This window comes from Hyaena hyaena, unplaced genomic scaffold, assembly GCF_003009895.1.
Source record: "Hyaena hyaena isolate Hyena2069 unplaced genomic scaffold, ASM300989v1 scaffold_769, whole genome shotgun sequence".
NCBI classification, from domain to species: domain Eukaryota; kingdom Metazoa; phylum Chordata; class Mammalia; order Carnivora; family Hyaenidae; genus Hyaena; species Hyaena hyaena.
Window position 1 is genome coordinate 507,341 of NW_024081401.1, and position 21,813 is coordinate 529,153.

Genomic DNA, 21,813 nt, shown 5'->3' on the forward strand with positions numbered 1-21,813 from the left:
AATACTAATCTCTTTGTATATTCTAGATTCCATCCCTTTCCACTTCTTCAGGAACCTCAGTCAGTCCTGTATTGTCTCTTTCTTAATATCTGAAAGTTATTCCTCTTATGTGATTCTTTCCCTTCAGCTCAAGTTTTCCCTTTCTTAAAAAAAAAATACTTAGTATATCCATACAATGGAATATTACTCAGCAGTAAAAATAAATGAGCTATCAAGCTACACACACAAAAGGAAGAACTTTAAGTGCATATTGCTAAGTGAAAGAAGCTAATTTGAAAAGGCTACACACTATGATTCCAACTATATGACATTCTGGAAAAGCAAAATAGTAAAGACAGTAAAAAGATCAGTGGTTGCCACAGGGTTGGGGAGAGGTGGAGAGAGAGATGAAGCAGTAGAGCGGCGCACAGGAGAGTTTTAGGGCAGTGAAACTATCCTGTGTGATGTTGTCATGGTGGATTCATTATAACATGTATGTATCAAAACCCATAGAACTGTACAATGCAGAATTCTAATGTAAACTATAGACATTAGTTCATAATAACATATTGATATTGGTTTGTCAGTTGTAACAAATGTACTACACTAATGTGAGATGTGAATAAAGGAAATCAGAGTAGAAAAAAGAGAGAGAGAGCATATGGGAACTCCTTGTACTCCTGTCCAAGTTTTCTGTAAACTATTCTAAAAAAAATTATTAATTTATTTATTTTTTAAAAATAGTTTATTGTCAAGTTGGTTTCCATATAACACCCAATGCTCATTCCCACAAGTGCCCTCCTCCATGGCCATCACCTCCCTTCCCCTCTCCCCCATACCCATCAGTCCTCAGTTTGTTCTCAACATTCAAGAGTCTCTCATGGTTTCCCTCTCTCCCTCTCCCCCCCCCCATTTCCCCCTTTCTTTTCCCCCACGGTCCTCTGTTAAGTTCCTCCTAATCCTCCTATATGTGCAAACATATGGTAGCTGTCCTTCTCCGCCTGACTTATTTCGCTCAGCATAACACCCTCAAGTTCCATCCATGTTGCTACACATGGCCAGATTTCATTCTTTCTCATTGCCATGTAGTATTCCATTGTATAGATAAACCACATCTTTTTGATCCATTCGTCAGTTGATGGACACTTAGGCTCTTTCCATGTTTTGGCTATTGTTGAGAGTGCTGCTATGAACACTGGGGTACATGTGCCCCTATGCATCAGCACTCCTGTATCCTTTGGGTAAATTCCTAGCAGTGCTATTGCTGGGTCGTAGGGGAGTTCTATTGTTAATTTTTTGAGGAACCTCCACACTGTTTTCCAGAGGGGCTGCACCAGTTTACATTCCCTCCAACAGTATAAGCGGGTGCCCGTTTCTCCACATCCTCGCCAGCATCTAGAGTCTTCTGATTTGCTCATTTTAGCCAAAAAAAAGTATTAATTTAAAATAAAATAGTTAGGGGCGCCTGGATGGCTCAGTCGGTTGAGCATATGACTTTGACTCAGATCACGATCTCATGGTTCGTGGGTTCGAGCCCCACATCAGGCTCTGTGCTGACAGCTAGCTCAGAGCCTGGAGTCTGCTTCGGATTCTTTGTCTCCCTCTCTCTCTGACCCTCCCCTACTCATGCTGTCTCTCTCTCTCTCTCTCTCTCTCTCTCTCTCTCAAAAATAAATAAAATATTTTTAAAAATTTTTTTTAAAAATAAAATAGTTAAAATAAATAAAATTTAAAATAACCCTAAGCCCATTAACCAGAGGTAACCACTAAAAATAAATGTTTATGTTTTATTTTTACTCATATTTTTTTAAAAAGTACTTAGAACCACTCCTGTATTGCCCTCTAGCCATTGTCTGTCTCCCATCAGTCCAAAATACTTACTGAGTATCAACCATATGTCAGACTTTGAGTAAATACTAAAGGTTAGAGGAAAACAAAAGAGACTTTTTCCCTACCTTAAAAGAGTTGGCAGACTTGAGGAGGAGCCATAAAGGTAAACAGGCAATTACAGAGGTCTCTAACTCCTCACCTTTCTTTAATTCCTCAACCTACTCTCTGTAATTAGATTCTGTCCTGTGATATCCACTGAAAGTATCCTAGCCAAGCTCACTAATGACTGTCTTGCTGTTAAGTCCTTACTCAACTTCTCTGCAGATTTTAACACTTAAACTCCACTTTTTCTTAAAGTTTTCTTGTCCATTGGCTCCTGTTAAATAACTCTTCTTATTTTTCCTTCCTGTCTGCTTTTTCTCATCAACTTGGCCATAGGGGCTGATGTTCTCCAAGGATCTGTTATTGAACCTCATCCCCATCGATATAATCCCCCTGAATAATCTCATGTATTTACATGGCTTTAACTACCACATACTTACTGATAACCTCCAAATATATCTATAAAAGGAATCCTTTGGTAGCTCCCTCCCACCCATGGCCAAGGCTAAAGATATTTTATAAAAACTATCACAGCTATGTCACAACATCTGAAGGGGTTTCTTCAGTTGCCACCTCTACCCTCCACTGAATCCACTTTCACTCACCTCTCCATTCTGAATCTACTTCCTCTCCCACCTTTTGTCTGGTACATGGATTTGCCTTTCAACCTTTTTTAACTGGTTGTTTGGCTTTCAATTTCAGAATTATCCATGAATGCCAACTCTCAGATCATGCTCTACTGCAGCTCCAAGCCAGCCCTGCCTCACTGCTGTACCCAGCCAGATGCAGTGTTCTCAAACATTACTTCTCTGGGAGAGGAGATTATAAACTATCTCAAATCTTTTTTTTTTTTAAATTATCCTCATTTTTAATTTATTTTTTTATTTATTTCTGAGAGAGAGAGAGGCAGCATAAACGGGAGGGTCAGAGAGAGAGGGAGACACAGAATCTGAAACAGGCTCCAGGCTCTGAGCTAGCTGTCAGCACAGAGCCCGATGCGGGGCTCGAACCCACAAACTGTGAGATCATGACCTGAGCCGAAGTCGGACGCTCAACCGACTGAGCCACCCAGGCGCCCCAGAAACTATCTCAAATCTATTACCTAAGCTTCAAAGCTATATATGCCTGCTTTCATTACTACCTGTTAGTCCTTCAAGTATCTCCAATTCAGTCCATCAAAACCTCCTGACAGTTATCCTATCTCAATGAATAGTTTTATCAGCTATCCAGGGGAAATATAAAATTGTTCTTAACTCTTTCCCTCTGTAACCCCTCATATTATGTTGTATAATTCTAGCTCCCTATATTTTCAAACCATCCCCCTTATTTATTAACAATATTTATTGTTACTATATAATTTCTCTTGTGAATTACTGAATGGTCTCCTGACTGGTCTCCCTGCTTCTCATCTTGCTAGTTCCAGTATATCCTCCATGCTGCTACCATGTGAGGACTTTCTCTGACACAAATCTAATTATGTTACTTTCCCTTTTTTTTTAATGTTTGTTTATTTTAGAGGGAGAGAGAGTGCGAGCGGTGGGGAGGGGTAGAGAGAGAAGGAGACACAGAATCCAAAGCAGCCACAGGCTCTGAGATGTTAGCACAAAGCCTGACGTGAGGCCCAAACTCACAACCTGCAAGATCGTGACCTGAGCTGAAGTCAGACACTTAACCATCTGAGCCACCCAGGCATCCCTAATTATGTCACTTTGAGCAGAAAATTGCTATGACTCCCTATTGCATATAAGATGGCAGCGCAGGTCTACCTCATGGCTACCTCTCCATCTTTTCTCATCACTCACCAGCTTCCAGTTCAAAGAATATGCCAGTGAAAGAGCCCAGTTCTAGAAAAGCCTCAGGAGATGCTATATGGAGAATTATCTTAAATAACTGAAACCGCAGACTTCCCAGAGCTCACAATTCTGTGGTTGGCCAGGTTTGGGGCTTTGCTCTGGACCTGACCATACTTCCATACCACTGTAACAAAACTCCTTCTAGAGGGGCTATAAGAAAGAGCCAATATAGCTCACTAAAACCTTGCTTTCCCTGACATAGCACTAACCAGGACAGTTGTGCCTGTGTTTGACATATTAGGGCCCAGCACAGATAGCACCACAACTACAAAGAACTGGAAAAGCATCCTTGAGAATCCTGTATGGATTGGAGAAGTTGTTACTAACATCACATTCCAGGATGTGATAAAAGAGTCTCAGGGCCAAATCAAATCAGAAAAAAATGTTTTCCCAAGGTGGCCACCAAAAGCCTAGCCAAAATGGAGACTGAGAGTCAATATCTAAAGGAGTCAGGAAAATGTTAATGAATATTAGGTCCAAAGATTGAGGTAAGGGCAATGACCACGAAGGTCAGAAGCAGGAAGTAACCAGGTATGCTGACAGATCAAGTAAAATGGCTCAAAATTAAGTTTGCGATAAACAGTATGTACTGAAGCTTCCTTGTAATATACCCTTGCCTCTATCCTACAGTATTCATCTCTAGCCCTCTGTAGAGTTAAATAGAAATAGTGCAACACAGTGATAATCACTGTACTTACTTAGGACTCAGTTCCCTTCCTAAGCCCCAAAATCAGACAGAGGACAGCCAGAGACAAAGCTTTTTCCAGATACCATTTATTAATATGGAGCAGTTACCTTCCTCATATTCTCAGGTTTGACTATCATGGATTTGGAACTTAGAAGCTCTCTGCTATCAGCATGGAGCCCACTTTGGCTCCTCTGTCTCCACTCTCTCTGCCCGTCCCCTGTGCACACGCACTTTCTCTCTCTCTCGCTCTCTCTCACACACACACACAAAATATATAATATATTTATATCTATCACTCACTCACTCACAAAAATAAATGAACATTAAAAAGAAGAAGTGGGTTGCCTGGGTGGCTCAGTCAGTTAAGCGCCCGACTTCCCCTCAGGTCATGATCTCCCAGTTTGTGGATTCAAGCCCCACATCAGGCTCTCTGCTATCAATGCAGAGCCTGCTTCAGATCCTCTGTCTCCCTCACTCTGCTCCTCCCCAGCCTCTCTCTGTCTCTCAAAAAGAAATAAACATTAAAAGTTTAAATAAAAAAGTATAAGAAGAAGAGTAGAGCCTGAAGATGGCCATTGATTATTTAGGGTAGCTAGGGAAGAAAGGGGGTCAAGAAAGGCCTGCCAGGCAGTGCTCAGCTTGTCTCCTGTGGGATATATCTTTCCTGGTCCAAGTGAATGACAAGAGCTACAAAGGCCTTTGAAACCAGCACAGAGTCTCCTCCATTTATCTTGCTTTTCTCTTACCATCCTCCTAAGAGTACTCATCACATTCCAGAAGCTTTCCCCAAATAGATCTTCTGTAAAATGTCAGGCTGCTGCTGAGAAGTTTGTTCTGGCTTATATGTTCCAGGAAACAGAAAAGGTCGACTTCTCCTACAACAAACTGGCTGATCCTAAGTTTTCATTTTATGACAAGACTTTGGTGGAAGCAGTGAAAAAGGGAGATCGTTGGGTGCACTTGTTTTTTCTCTCACTCGCATTATGTCATACCGTGATGTCAGAAGAGAAAGTGGAAGGTGAGGAGGGGCCTGAGGCCTCATGGACTGAGAATATGTCATAGAACCTAGGATGGCTACAGGTGGGTTTGGTTTGATATAAAATTTATAATGGCTTAATCTAAGAACTTCCTAATAGGGGGCATTGTCCAGCAAAGGGATAGATAGACAAGTAGTGAGCTTCTTATCACTGGAGATATTCAAGTAAAAGACAACGTCTTAGTCTCAAAGAAGATTCAGTCATTGTCAAATGATGTTATCTAGGGAGCTTCCAATCTTGAAATTCAGTGATGTTCTGTCACAGAATCTATCTGAATTGTCCCCAAGATCAGCCCCATTATCTCTGACAAGACTTCCTGAAGGAGGAGTTGAGTTGCCCTCTTGTTGCTTCATAATTTCAAGGTATCCCCACATAACCTGGTTTCTTTAGCAATCAAATATGACTATGACATCCATGAATTTACTCAAACCTCTTTTACAATGAATGAGAAATCACTGATTAAAAATTAAGACCTTTTTTGGTAAGAAACAAGACTTTTGGCAACCAAATAAATCATATCATTAAAGTCAATGTACCTTTAATTTAATACCCCTAGTAACATCTTATATTTGAATATTTTTAATGTTTATTTATTTTGAGAGAGACAGAGTGTGAATGGGGGAGGGACAGAGAGAGAGAGAGGGAAGCACAGAATCTGAAGCAGGCTCCAGGCTCTGAACCATCAGCACAGAGCCTGATGCAGGGCCTGAACCCACGAGCTGTGAGATCATGATGTGAGCCAAAGTCAGATGCTCAACTGACTGAGCCACCCAGGCACCCCAGTAACATCTTATATTTGTATATCACTTTATAGTTTTACAAATTGCTTAAATTATATTATCTCCCACAATCTTCACAACAGCCCTCTTAAGTAAGCAGAATGAGAAAAATGACTCCAGTTCTATAGAGGGAAACTGAAGCCGAAAGAGATTAAATGACTTGCCTAAAATCCTATTGTTAAGAAGGGCAAAGATAAGAAACCAAATCTCACGTCTCCTGGCCCATTGAGATCCTACCACACCACAGGTATCTCCGGACCTGACATTCTAACAAGTTGTTATTATTTGAAGCATATTTGGACTTGTCATTTTGTATTACCTTAAGTGACAAAGTAAGAAACAAAACAAGAAAATAGTCTTACTGTCTCCTAGATACATCTTATGTCTGACCTAAAATTATATGTCCCATGTGACTTACCACAAGTATAAGACTCTGATGATGCATAACTGTTTTGAAGAATCAGATTGCCTGGGGTGCCTGGGTGACTCAGTCAATTAAGCTTCCAGCTCTTGATTTCAGCTAAGGTTATAAGCTCACAGTTCATGAGTTCAAGCCCCACAGTGGGCTCCAGTGCTGACAGTGTGGAGCCTGGTTGGGATTCTGTCTCCCTCTCTCTGCCCCTCCCCTACACAGTCTCTCTCAAAGTAAATAAACATTTAAAATAAAAAATCAAATTGACCTTCAGAAGAGAAATAATCCAAACTATACCTCAGGTTGTAGTGATATTTTAAAAGAAGAGTTATACATTTTTCAATGCTAAAGTGTTTGTATTAATAAGTGCAGTTTTTCATTCAGTTCTTTTTGTGACCAAAATAATTTGAATCAGTTGTTAGAATTCAGTAGTTTGTGATGAGAAAAAAATAACACATGTCACAACTGAAGATTGAAAGGGTTTTTGTTGTTAATTTTCTGAAGCGTTTCTTTAAAATTTAGCAAAGTATTTTTTCAACTATGGACACTGAAACTATAAGTTAAAATTACCTTATAATGACAAAATGGTAAAGAATACATTTATTTTACTGTAAAAAAAAATTAAAGACAGAAATGTCTTGAGTGATAAAAAATTGAGAGACTAATTCACCAGAGTAAGTCATTTACCTTCCCAGAGTGAGAGTTTCAAAAGTGACAATACTCATTTATGTTTTTTAATTGTTTATAAAATCATCAGTCTTATTATCATCAACCATATTATCTTATGCTATATATCCTATCCTTATTATCCTGTCTTATAGGAGTGTTCATCAAAATGTAGCCAGTCTTATTTAGAAGTAGTTTATGCAGGACCACTCCCATGAAACTCACCCAGGAGATTTGTTAAAAATTCAATTTCTTGGGTCCTCCCAGATTTTGTGATTCTGGATTCAGTAAGTTTGAGTAGGACCCAGGAACCTGCATTTTAACAAGCTCCTGACCCATCTTTACCCACCAAAATCAGAGAGTAACTGTTTTGTCCATTTGTGTATATTGCATATACCATGTACCTCCATAATACCATCTCAGGTGTGTGAAATAAGTTGAAAATACTGGAAAGGAAAAAAAAAACTGTTCTATGTAACCTGGCCTTTTAGGGCCAAACTTGTGAGGGAGTTTGGAGAAAGATGTCTTCTTATGGGCTCCATCTTTACTTAAGCTCCTTGGTGTCACTTCTGGGTTGATTTCACTTGCACATCTCTGTGGGCTCTGGTTGCCCCCTTGTCTCCTGCCAGGTAACCTGGTGTACCAGGCTCAGTCCCCAGATGAAGGTGCTCTTGTCACTGCTGCCAGGAACTTTGGTTTTGTGTTCCGTTACCGCACATCTGAGACAATTACAGTAGTTGAAATGGGTGAGACCAAAGTCTACCAACTGCTGGCTATTTTGGACTTCAGCAATGTGCGCAAGAGGATGTCTGTTATTGGTAGGTGCCCCTCCTAATCAGTCCTCTCCCCTTATTTGTCTTTCATACACATTCACACATTGACTTTCTCTTTTATATACACATGGCTGTTTTCTCCTACTCATATGCTTTCTCAAAGGTATTGTGCTTCGAATACAAACACATAGCCATTCCTACTTTCTCTCTCATATACCCAAATAATTTCTCTTTGAGGGCTTGCTACCATATACTTCTTTAGTGTTCCTGGATAGTGGCTTGTCTGAACCCTCAAAGCCAAGATAAAAAACAGAGACTAAATCCATAAAGCCTGAACTTGGAATAAGAAATGGGGGCAGACAATATAAGGGAAATACATACTGTCTTACTCTCAATTAGTTTTGACCTCAGACTGAAGAGGAAGAAGGTCATTCTTCATTCTTGGTGCTTACTGGGTATGGGCCTTGGTCTAGAACTTGGACTTGAGAAGCTAAATGCGATTCTGCATCAGGGTCTTCCACAAGAACCCATGGAACACAGGAACCCATGGAAGAACTGGTTCCATAAGGTCTCCTCCTGCCCTTACTACATCTTTTATCCTCTGTGACTGCTCACTGAGTGCTTAGCCTCCAAAAGGATCAGAAATAAATGTTATGGAAACACCACCATGCCATCCCTCAGTGGCCCAGACAAGTTCTTGTAACGATGGTCCTGTGTGGTTAACTCTTCTTAATTTATTTATCCTTAGTGAGGACACCTGAAAATCAAGTAATGTTATTTTGCAAGGGTGCAGACACCAACCTCTGTCAGCTGCTCCATCCATCCTGTATATCCCTCAGAGATGTGACCATGGATCATTTAGATGTGAGTGTTTAGGTTGCAGGGGAGGGAAACTGTGGGTGGTTCTTTGTATATGGATATGTGTCCACATTATATGTCCTTGTGTCCATGTGTTTCTTAATGGGTATATCTTAGTATCTGTGTCTCTTGAATTGATGGAAGAGTAAAAACTGCTTCATTCTGTGGTATTCCTATGGACTACATTGCCAACTTCTGTGTCAAGAAGTTGGATAGCAAAGGATCCCAGGGGCATGATTGGGCATGATGAGAATTATGTCTGTGGGAGCACTTTCCACAATCAAAATGGTTCTCTCTGTGATTCCTGGTTCAGGAGGTCCCATGGTCAGAGCTAGAATTTGCTTCAAAATAGGGCCTACTGATACGGGAGGCCCAGCCTCACCAATCATGATGAAAACACACAGCTTTGAAGGTATGGAGTAGAAAGCACCAGGCCTGGGCTGTTTAGGGGACTGTTGTTTGTTACTGTCCTCTGTTATCACAGGATTAGAATCCCCAAGAATACTACCTACCTACCCCACCCCACTTCCACCCTCTAGGATTTGAAGTGTATCTTAAAGAGAAAGTGAGTGGCTCCAGCCTTCTGGCACTGAGAAAAAAAACCCAGATCTATACTCTCCAGAATTTCTACTCAAAAACCCAGATATATAAAGGGTTGGGGGAATTGGACAGGGAATGGGATGGGAGAATGAGAGATGAGAAAAAAATATATATTTTAAAGCAAAAATAGATTGGGGAAAATGCTATTTTATTAAGCCATTTTGGCTTGACCTTACATTAACATATAATCAGAAGTCCGAGAACAGTCAGTAAAGCACATGAAAGCCTTTAGGGCAATGCAAATCAAAACCTCAAGATTCTACTTCACATCACTAGAATAGCTAGATGATCAGATAATAGAAAGTATTGGCAAAGATATAGAGAAATTATAACCTTCATACATTGCTGGTGAGAATGTAAAATGATGCAGCCATTTTAGAAAACAGTCTGGCTGTTGTTGAAAAAGTTTAAGCATAGAGGTACCCGGGTGGCTCAGTTGGTTAAGTGTCCGACCTCAGCTCAGCTCATCATCTCATGGTTCGTGGGTTTGAGCCCAGCGTCAGGCTCTGCACTGACAGCTCAGAGCCTGGAACCTGCTTGAGATTCTGTGTGTGTGTGTCTCTCTCTCTGCCCCTCCCCTACTCATACTCTGGCTCTCTCTCAAAAATAAATAAACATTAAAAAAAGAAAAAAGAAAAAGTTAATTACAGAGTTATCATATCACCCAGCAATTCCACTCCTAGATTTATTCCCAAGAGAAATGAAAATATACATCCACACAAAAGCTTGTGCACAAATGTTTATAGCAGCATTATCTATAATAGAAAAAAGTAGAAACAACCCAGCTGTCCATCATGGATGGCATGGATGTATGGCTAAATAAAATGTGGTGTATCAAAACAACAAATATTATTCATTTATAAAAAAGAATGACATATTGATATATGCAGATGAATCTTGAAAACATTATATTAGGTGAAAGAAGCCAGTCACAAAGTCATAAAAGGCTCCATATTGTATAATTTCATTTATATGAGATGTCCAGGATAGGCAAATCTATAGAAGCATGTAGACTAGTGGTTCCAAGGGCCAGGGGAAAAGAGAATGGGAATGACTGCTAATGGGTACAGGGTTTCCTTTGGGAGTAATGAAAACTTACTAGATAGTAGTAATGGTTGTACACATTTATGAATATAATTACTTAACCACTGAATTATATACTTTAAATGGGTGAATTTTATGATATATAAATTATATTTCAAGTTTTAAACAGTCTATGAAGTCTCTCACACATGACAGCTCTTATGTCCTATACTGTGTCCCAGGGGCCACAGTACACATTCACAAATGGGCCAGTCTGAAAAATTTAACGTTTAACCTTCCACAACACATGAGTTAGAGTATCTTCTCAGCATTTCCACAGTCCGGCTCCCAAGGTGATCATAAAATTGTTTCAGATCTTTTGACCTGCCTCCTGGTACAACCTTAACAGACACCCATGTGGAGCATAACTACAGTATAATCTATTAACCAGTGATGATAAACTTGTAAGAGTGAACCTTATACTCAGGACTCAAGAGTCAAAAACTTACTCCTACTAAAGCACAGCTCTAAGCCCTCTAAGACAGGAATCCACAAACAGGTCATACAAAAACCAGAGGCAGTCAGGATTTGGCCCCAGGGCCCTAGTTTGCCCACCATGATAGAAAAGAAAATAACACAAGTAAGGGGTAAGTAAGAAATAATTTTAATACAACCTGCTAAATTAGTGTCGAATGGATCAAGCATCTGTATTGGTAAGCAAATAAGACCTCCTTTAGTATCCTATGCAAGATCAGTTTCTTCCATGTCTCTTCCTTCTTGAGAAAGTCTCTCAAATCTCTCAGGCTTGTTTTTTATAGCTTCATCCGTTAACAATACAGAGATTTAAGAGATGGCATTACATACATATACTGTTTTATGTTAATTTCACCTGACAGCTAATGTTATACATTCAGAAGTAAGAGCAGAATATCAGGATGATAAATTCTTTTTCTCTTTGCTCCTTTAATATCAAAGTGAATTATTTTGAAACTCATTATAACAGCAATCGTGTAGAATTGTTAATCATGTGCAATTCTCAGTACATAAAATCTGGTTTTTTAAAAATGTTTATTTTTGAGAGAGAGAGTGTGCATACATGTGAACAAGGAAGGGGCAGAGAGGGAAGGAGACAGAGGCTCTGAAGGAGGCTCTGTGCTGAAAGCCAAGAAGAGCCCAATTCAGGTCTGGAATTCACAAACCATGAGATCATGACCTAAGCCAAAGTCAGATGCTTAACTACTGACTGAGCCACCCAAGCATCCCCATAAAATCTGCTTCTAACCCATCCTCAGTTGCATATGAGTTCTGCCCTAAACTACCCACACTCTCACCCAGCTCTCTTTATGACCAAGATTGTACTTTGCAAGATAGTTAGCTATGGTTAGTTAGGATATATCAGTAGCCACAGAGCAAAAAGATGGTAGCTCACCCAGAGAGCATTTCATCAGTGGTCAATGAGGACACTGCTGGCTGTGGTTAATCAACTGAGCCTGTCAGCTGTAGACAAATATACAAGTGTGTGTGCTTTTGGGGTGCCTATTGCATACTTGAAGGAAGGCAGGGAAGCAGGAAAATAAAATGAATATATGCTTGTAGAAAATAGTAACTCCTTTGATTATTTTTTATAACAACTCGTTTTTACTTTATTACTCCATTCTCATATTATAGAGATCATTATGTTCTTGGTAAGCAGTGAATAAGTATCCCAATTTTACAACAAAGAAATCTAGAAGGCTTAATTTATCCCAGGGTCACATAGCAAATTATCTAACTGCAAGTAAAAGCTAGAACTTTCTATATTTCAGAAGTACTTTCTCTCCTTCTTTTTTATTTTTTATTTATTTTTTATTTTTTTTTCTCCTTTTTTAAATATTTATTTATTTTTTTAGACACAGAGATAGAGAGCAGGGGAGAGGCAAAGGGAGGGAGACATACACAGAATCCGAAGCAGACTCCAGACTCTGAGCTGTCAGCACAGAGACCAACACAGACTCAAAGTCATGAACTATGAGATCATGACCTGAGCAGAAGTCAAACACTTAACCAACTAAACCAAGGCCCCCCTTTCAGAAGTACTTTTTTTTTTTAATGTTTTTATTTATTTCTGAAAGAGAGAGAGAGATAACGTGAGCAGGGGAGGGGCAGAGAGAGAGGGAGACACAGAATCAGAAGCAGCTTCCAGGCTCTGAGCTAGCTGTCAGCACAGAGCCCGACATGGGGCTTGAACCCACGAACTGTGAGATCATGACCTGAGCCAAAGTCGGACGCTTAACTGACTGAGCCACCCAGGCGCCCCAGAAGTACTTTTAAACTTTACCCCCAGCTATGCCGGCCCCATCTTTAGGACATTTAACTGAGAAAGCTCAACAGTTGTTTTCTGGTTAGGCTAGGTACTAGCCCTATAGTACTAACTATTAAATCCTATTTTGCAGGCAGATGGGACAGTGGGGTTAGTCTGCTATTCTCTAAACTCAGCCCTAACCCAGTCCAGGCCTATTCAGTGCACACACATGTCTTCCAGGATTTTGCCATTGAAGGCCTCCGTACCCTGATGGTGGCCTATCGAGAACTGGATAACTCATTCTTTCAGGCCTGGAGCAAGAAGCACAGTGAAGCCTGCCTGTCTTTGGAGAATCGGGAAGATAAAATGTCAAATGTCTATGAAGAGATGGAAAAAGATTTGATGGTTGGTGTAAGGAAGCCAGGGACAGAATGGGGGCAGAATTGGGAGTGGCAGTCAGCAGACTGACCAAGGTCTCTGAGAGTGGCTTCCAGCAAATCAGTAGGTTTGAGCTCTATCTGGATATGGGGTACTGGAATCCAAGCTGATTCAGGATGTCCTAAATCTTTCCCCCTGTAAATAATGGGGGGAACACGGTAGTTGTAAATTTTATGTAAATTTTAATCCCAAAGCTGCTCACAGAAACTAAGTAATCTGGGAGAAATGAGGATCTGAATAATGCACAAATTAGATAATCCAGAACTAGTTGATGGAATAATCAAGACAAAAATATTCAGTCTTCATTCAGCATATTTATTAAGTGCCTCCTATGTGCCAGGCATTGTTTTAAGCCCTGAGAATGTATTGGCAGACAAAATAGACAAAAAAGTAACATATATACTATGTCAGATAATGAAAGTGCTGTGGGAGAAAATGAAGCTAGGGAGTATCAGCAAATACATGTATGTTTTGGAGAGGACAAGGCATAGTTGCTATTTTAAATATGGTGTTTAGTCTTCACTTAGTCTGAGAAGAAATGTGAAGAAGGTAGAAAGCCAAGCAGATATCTGGGGGATTAGCTTTCCAGACAAAGGGAATGGCATGAGTGAAAGCCCTGAAATAGGATCAGACCTAACTTGTTAGTTGAACAGCAAAGTGCAGTTAGTCTGGCCTGTACAGTGTAAGTGGAGAGGAAAGAATAAAAGGATGTGAGACACGAAGTAGTAGATTGCCCTCATAAACCAATATAAGGACTTATGAGATATAGAAAGCCATTGAAGAGTTCAACCAAACAAGTGATATGTTAGCTTTTAAAATGATCACTCTGACTGCTGTATTGAGATTATACTGTAGGAGATCAATCATAGACCAAGGGAGACCAATAGAAGGTAGTTGGAATAATACAGGTGAGAGATGATAACTTAGACCAAATAGAAGTAGTGGAAGTGGTGAGGAGTGGTCAAATTTTGTACAAATTTTGTACATATTTTGAAAGGTAGAGCCAACAGAATTTACTAATAGATTAGATTATAGAATATGAAAGAAAGAGAAGTTAAGGATGATCCCAGAGTTTTTTACCAGACTGATACAGGTTGGGTCTGCTATAAAAGGATAATTTCTGATATCAAATGAGAAAACAGATCCCAAAGGTTACAAATGTCAGCAGAAATCAGCCAGTAGTTTGTCTGTCTGTCAATTCCTCAGACTGAGTCCTGGTGCCCATCTCTGTGATCAACCCTGGAAGCCAGGAAGTGTGCTATGAAGCAAGAGAGAATGGAAAGTGCATTGAGAAACAGATGGTTTAGAAGTGGCATACAGCTTCATGTATGACTTGGGCAAGTCTTTTCCTTGTTTAATCCCTAATACTCTATTTCTAAATTTGATTTATGTGGTTGAAAAGATGTATCTGTTGAGAAGTAGAGTGTGCTGAATTTTATACCATCTGGATCCTCATGCCAGGACAAAGACAGCTTGATGAGAGGATGATAAGGTGCCAGTTGAGTTGTTGGGTAGCCCTAAATGTTGTGATGCTCTCCCTTTTCCTCACTCACTGCTATCTCTGTTCAAAGCTGTTAGGGGCCACAGCCATTGAAGACAAGCTGCAGGATGGAGTACCTGAGACAATCGCCACCCTGAACAAAGCCCAAATTAAAATGTGGGTCTTAACTGGAGATAAGCAAGGTAAAGGGGAGTTCCTGACCTGACCAATCCTCTTCCTTACCCACCTTAGCCATTTATTCATATTACTTTGTGTTTTCTTTTTGTCTTAGCCATTTATTTGATTTAAAAAAAAAAAAAAAACAACAAACTTATAACCCAAGCCAAGTCCTTAAGGACACCTTTACTCCCAGTCTTGCACGCAGTTTGCTAAGAGTATACTTTATGACTGATGCTGTATTAGGCATTGAGGACACAGAGATGATTCAATCAGACATGATCCCTGTCATCCAGGAACTCACAAGCTAAAAACTTTGGAATTATCTTTGACTGCACCCTTTCTGTTGTCTCAAAGATTCATTCTCTTACCATGTCACACTGTATCTTCTAAAGATCCCCTTGACTGTGTCACCACCCTAATACAGCCTTTGTTGCCTGTTGGCTGTGCTTCTGCAAAAATTTCTCAACTGATCTGTCTCTTGTTGTTATTAATTTCAGTACAGCCTATATACTATCAGTTTAATCTCACTAAAATATACTACTTTTATATGTTATTCCTCTGATCAGATACCTTTAGCAACTCCTCATGGTAAAGTCAGATTCTACTGTCTGGTCTTCAAGATCTGGATAATTTCTTGCTACTTACATATACTACAACCAGAAGTGACCATCATCTTTAGCATGTCCGAAACAATCAAATTCCTATTCTAGACCCCCTGAGTCGTTTTCCCATTTGAAATGGTTTTTTTTCTCCCCTAAATAAGTCTTCCTCATCCTTCAAAGTCTTTTTCCAAGAAAGTTTCTATAACAATTGCAATCTCTCCTCTGAATTTTAATACCAGTTACAGCCAGGGTTCAGGATTTAATTTTTGGAAATTTTTTCCTTAGTATGAATTTATTCCAAATTCCAGATTTCTTGATGTAAAGAAAACACCACAACCAAAACATCCCAGTCCCCCATAAAATCTAGCATAAACATAGGCACAGAAAAATACATCCTGACTATTTGGAGAAGTGTATACAGATTGGAATTGTTTTAAGAAATGGAGGGAAGATGCACAAAAAAACATAAAATACCTTGGAATAAACCTAACCAAGGATACAAGAGATTTGTATGATGAAAACTGTAGAAAACTTATGAAGGAAATTGAAGAAGACACAAAGAAATGGAAAAACATTCCATGCTTATGGATAGGAAGAATAAATATAGTTAAGATGTCATTACTACCTAAAGCACTCTACACATTCAATGCAATTCCAATCAAAATTGCACCAGCATACTTCTCATAACTAGAACAAACTATCCAAAAATTTGTGTGGAACCACAAAAGACCCCAAATAGCCAAAGTAATACTGAAAAATAAAACCAAAACGGGAGGTATCACCATCCCAGACTTCAGCCTCTACTACAAAGCTGTCATCCTCAAGACAGTATGGTATTGGCACAAAAACAGACCCATAGACCAATGGAACAGAATTGAGAACTCAGAAGTGGACCCAAAAGTATACAGCCAACTGATCTTTGACAAAGCAGGAAAGAATATCCCATGGAAAAAAGACAGCCTTTTTAACAGATGGTGTTGGGAGAAATGGACAGCAACATGCAGAAGAATGAAACTAGATCATTTTCTCACACCATGCACAAAAATAAACTCAAAATGGATCAAGGACCTGAACGTGAGACAGGACACTATCAACACCCTAGAGGAGAAAGCAGGAAACAACCTCCTTGACCTCCACCGCAGCAACTTCTTACTTGACACATCCCCAAAAGCAAGGGAATCAAGAGCAAAAATAAATGATTGGGACCTCATCAAGATTAAAAGCTTCTGCACAGCCAAGGAAACAACGCAGAAAACTAATAGGCAACCAACGGAATGGGAAAAGATAGTTGCAAATGACATATCAGATAAAGGGTTAATATCCAGAATCTATAAGGAACTCACCAAACTACACGCCCGAAAAACAAACAACCCAGTGAAGAAATGGGCAGAAGATATGAACAGACACTTCTCCAAAGAGGACATCCAGATGGCCAACAGACACATGAAACGATGCTCAGCATCCCTCCTCATCAGGGAAATACAAATCAACACCACACTGAGATACCACCTCATGCCAGTCAGAGTGGCTAAAATGAGCAAATCAGAGAACTCTAGATGCTGGCGAGGATGTGGAGAAACGGGCACCCTCCTACACTGTTGGTGGGAATGCAAACTGGTGCAGCCCCTCTGGAAAACAGTGTGGAGGTTCCTCAGGAAACTAACAATAGAACTCCCCTATGACCCAGCAATAGCACTGCTAGGAATTTACCCGAGGGATACAGAAATGCTGAGGCATAGGAGCACATGTACCCCAATGTTCATAGCAGCAGTCAATAGCTAAAACATGGAAAGAGCCTAAGTGTCCATCAACAGATGAATGGATCAAGAAGATGTGGTTTATCTATACCATGGAATACTACATGGCAATGAGAAACAATGAAATCTGGCCATGTGTAGCAACATGGATGGACCTTGAGGGTGTTATGCTGAGCGAAATAAGTCAGGCAGAGAAGGACAAATACCATATGTTTGCACGTATAGGAGGATTAGGAGGAACTTGACAGAGGAACAAGGGGGAGAAGAAGGGGGGAAATGGTGGGGGAAAGGGAGAGAGGCAAACCATGAGAGACTCTTGAATACTGACAAAAACTGAGGACTGATGGATGTAGGGGGGAGGGGGGATGGGCATGGAGGAGGGCACTCGTGGGGATGAGCACTGGGTGTTAATGTGGAAACTAATTTGACAATAAACTATTTGTAAAAAAAAGAAAAAGAAAGGCTAAGCCAGAATGATCCTCATTATTGATAAATTACTCAAAAATCTGTACTAGATCTCCCATGTGTTTGAATATGGTCTCACTGACTCATGAAAAATACACTTTGACTGCATCCATGGCAAACATGAACAAATGGACTCAGTTGCCCACTGTTGGAGCCTCTGTTGTACACTTTTGTAAAGACCCTGTCATAGACAAGATGTGACTTGTGTTTACTCTTCCCTATAGAGACTGCTGTGAACATTGCCTATGCCTGTAACATATTTGAGGAAGAAATGGATGGGGTTTTTGTCGTGGAAGGCAAAAATGATGAGACTGTTCTGCAAGAACTCAGGTACAGATAGATGGGAGAACTGCACGGCTCATTTAGTATGACCCCCACATTACCAGAAGGAACGAAGAAGAAATGGAGAAGGGGAAAACAAAACAAAACAAAAAAAACCCCTAAAATATTTTATATCATTTTGTGAAGAAGCATTACAGCTCAAGGAGTTGGAGTTCGGAGGTTGGAAAAGTGTGGTGTGTGGATGGTGGTCAAGGACCTAAAGCAATGGCAGATTTCAAGAGGCAGTCAAGTCTGAGGTCCTGGCTATTGGTGTGTAGAGGCTCTGTATCTACCTTACCCACTTTCATTCTGGGATACTTTTTTCCTTCCTAAGCTCTGGAGCTTCCAGTCAGCCATTAACCACTATTCTTGGCTTTCAGGTCAGCAAGGGACAAGATGAAACCCGAGTCTCTACTGGAATCAGACCCAGTAAACATTTACCTCACCACGAAGCCCCAAATGCTCAGAATACCTGAGGAGGTGCCCAATGGCAACTATGGCTTGATCATCAATGGCTACAGTCTGGTGGGCAAAACAGAGCTACAACTTTGTTCTGTTCTCCCAAGGAACTTTTTTCCTAGATGCAGCCCACTTGAGGGAAATTTCAAGACCACTTCTCTGTTTCATGAGTCACCCTTTTCCCCCTCTCTTTTGGTGCCCTTTACTGACAGGCACCTTTCCCTATCCTTCTCCAGGCAGGAATAATAAGGAAAGAGAAGCCAAGGGCATATTCCTTCCTTAGCCAAATTCTTCACCACTGATGTGGCCTGTCATTTAGGGGCAGGGGTGAAGCAAACAGAACAGATCCTCCAAAAAGTCACTTGGCCTTATAGCCCAGTCAACTGGGGTGACAGGTTTTTCTTTTCTTTTCTTTTTTAATTGAGAGACAGAGAGAGACAGAGCATGAGCATGGGAGGGGCAGAAAGAGGGGAATACACAGAATCTGAAGCAGGCTCCAGGCTCTGCGCTGTCAGCACAGAGCCTGATGTAGGGCTTAAACTCACAAACCGTGAGATCATAACCTCAGCTGAAGTCAGATGCTTAACCAACTGAGCCAGCCAGGCTGGGCTGACTAGTTTCCAGTTGGAGGCTGGGTCAGATATGAGGATGCCCAGAACTGTCTTGGGTACTTGTTTTTCCTTGGGAATGGAGCACCTGGGAGCCTCTATGCCTGACCTGAGTAATACAAGAGAGTATGGAGATGGGGAAGAGCCTAGAAAGATCCTGTTTTGAGAGGCTTTTGGGGCAACCTGAAATGTGGGTGTATCCTGGTGCTACAGGCCTATGCTCTGGAAGGGAACCTGGAGTTGGAGCTACTGCGAACAGCGTGCATGTGCAGGGGGGTTATCTGGTGCCGGATGACACCCCTTCAGAAGGCCCAGGTGGTAGAGCTGGTGAAGAGGTACAAGAAGGTGGTGACACTGGCCATCGGGGATGGAGCCAATGACGTCAGCATGATCAAAGGCATGTGAGGGGTGGGGGGGCGGTAACCTTCAACCATGGGCTTGCCCTTTCCTTCCTCCAGGGACAAAACTGACCTGAGTGGCACTGTGTTGTGCCACTCCTGCATATCCTATGTATTGTACATTTATAATGTTTTGCAGCTCCATTTGTCATCCTCTGTACCTACATTCCCACTTATTTACATGTGCGTACATCAGTACATATGCAGACACACACATTTAAATTTATGCATTTACACACACATACACACACTTTATGCATTTACACACACACACAGATATGCATGGCTCCCACAAGAACATATGTGTATATTCATAGAACAACAGATTGTTTAACTACCATACCATCTTTCCAAGATGGCCTCACAGTCTATATGATGAACTCCTGGGCAGGAGTTAATCTTTTCCTTTTTTGAAGGCTGTAGGCCTGAGCATTGTTAGGCAGAAGACAGGACTGCCCAACCAGGAATTAGCTGTGAGGCACAATGCAGGGATCTTTTCTTTCCTAAAGCAATGTTTGCAAGAACTTGCCGTGACTCCCTGGCTGATGAAGAATAGCAGACTTACTGATACCTTGGACCAATAAAACCAAATGGCTGAAACTGGTTTTAATTTCAGCTGAATGTGGTTAGCTTCCAGCAACTTGTGGTTCTGTGAGATAAGGACAATACCTAAAGATCCTCTAGTCTAACCTCTGTCCCTATCCAGGAAACACTAGCAGACATTCTACCCTCGGCTTTAATACTAGAAAGTGTTCTTGCTCTTCCCCATTTTCTAACATCCTCTGGTTTTTCGGGCCTTAGAGGTTTCAATTATTCCGTTAAGCAATGCAATAGGTATATACCAGAAGATAAGTAAATTTACCCTACGCTACAGCAGACTAATTAAAACTTTTAGGGACTTCAGTCTCATTTTCCATCAATTCTAATCCTTCTTTTATCCAGAAAAAGTCATATTAGGCCTCCTAAAGAACTTGCTTGTCACTAACAAAGTACATACATCATTATTTCCTCCTAACAGTTGGAGTTTAGCTCCTTAAATAAACTTAGGTAATTAAATATTATGTTAGATTAGGGCACCTGGGTGGCTCAGTTGGTTGAGCATCCGACTTCAGCTCAGGTCATGATCTCACGGTTCATGGGTTAAAGCCCCACGCCAGGCTCTGTGCTGACAGCTAGCTCAGAGCCTGGAGCCTGCTTCAGATTCTCTATCTCCTTCTCTCTCTGACTGTGCTCTGCTCACACTGTCTCTCTCTCTCTCTCTCTCTCTCTCTCTCAGAAATAAATAAAAACATTAAAAAATTTTAAATATTATGTTAGATTGACATCTATCCTGCATCTTTAATTGATGTAAATGGCTTTAAGAGATAACAAGAAATTTTTACCTCAGCATCTGGAAAGCAAGAAGGAGCCCATATGGCTATAGGAGATACAAAGACCATCCAGGAGAGCTTTCTAGTACTAGCTATGCCAGGCATTCGTGAGTGGCAGCATCCAAAACAAGGTGTAGATGAAGGAGCTATTTTCTGACAATCCACTAAGGAAAAGGGCAGGCAATCCACTAAGGAGAAAAGGCTCCACTAAGTAAGTGCCATTTTGAGCTGGGCCTAACAGTGTTAGGTTCCAAATGTAAACCTAAGGGGTTTGTACAACATGATCTCAGACTTTCTTTTACACTTCCCAGGCTGGTAGCCCAGCTGACAAGCTCTGTGGCTGAGAAGCTTCTGGGATTTCTTTGCAGCTGCCCACATTGGGGTCGGCATCAGTGGCCAGGAGGGAATGCAGGCCATGCTCAACAGTGACTACGCCTTCTCCCAGTTCCACTATCTTCAGCGTCTACTCTTGGTCCATGGCCGCTGGTCCTATAATCGCATGTGCAAGTTCCTCAGCTACTTCTTTTACAAAAATTTTGCTTTCACCCTGGTGCACTTCTGGTATGCCTTCTTCAGCGGGTTCTCTGCACAGGTAGGAGGTCAGGTGGCATTCTCCACTCTGGTCAGCTGGGTCTTCTCTACTCACCCTCCACTTTAGCCAGCTCAGACCCTTTTGTTCTCTGGAGACTAATGTATGACATGCTGCTGTCCATCCATAAAGCACCTCACCCATGGTGATCCCATCTCCTAACCTTAACATTTAAACTTACATTTCCATACCCTACTTTTTCTGGCTTGGCCCTGACTTGGACATGACTCCTACCTTCAAAACTCTCCCATAAGGTATTTTCAAC

General features: G+C 40.9%; 1 protein-coding gene across 1 annotated transcript in view; it reads left to right on the top strand.

The window, feature by feature from the left end:
- LOC120221275 (phospholipid-transporting ATPase FetA-like) overlaps window positions 1-21,813 on the top strand; it is a 75,781-nt gene that overhangs the window by 48,983 nt on the left and 4,985 nt on the right. Inside the window, exons 14-22 of the mRNA XM_039218563.1 lie at window positions 5,305-5,470; window positions 7,976-8,164; window positions 8,868-8,983; window positions 13,122-13,286; window positions 14,891-15,002; window positions 18,028-18,133; window positions 18,505-18,649; window positions 19,405-19,588; window positions 21,328-21,551. Of these exons, the coding sequence (XP_039074494.1) occupies window positions 5,305-5,470; window positions 7,976-8,164; window positions 8,868-8,983; window positions 13,122-13,286; window positions 14,891-15,002; window positions 18,028-18,133; window positions 18,505-18,649; window positions 19,405-19,588; window positions 21,328-21,551 (1,407 nt within the window). The remainder of the gene's footprint in view (window positions 1-5,304; window positions 5,471-7,975; window positions 8,165-8,867; window positions 8,984-13,121; window positions 13,287-14,890; window positions 15,003-18,027; window positions 18,134-18,504; window positions 18,650-19,404; window positions 19,589-21,327; window positions 21,552-21,813) is intronic.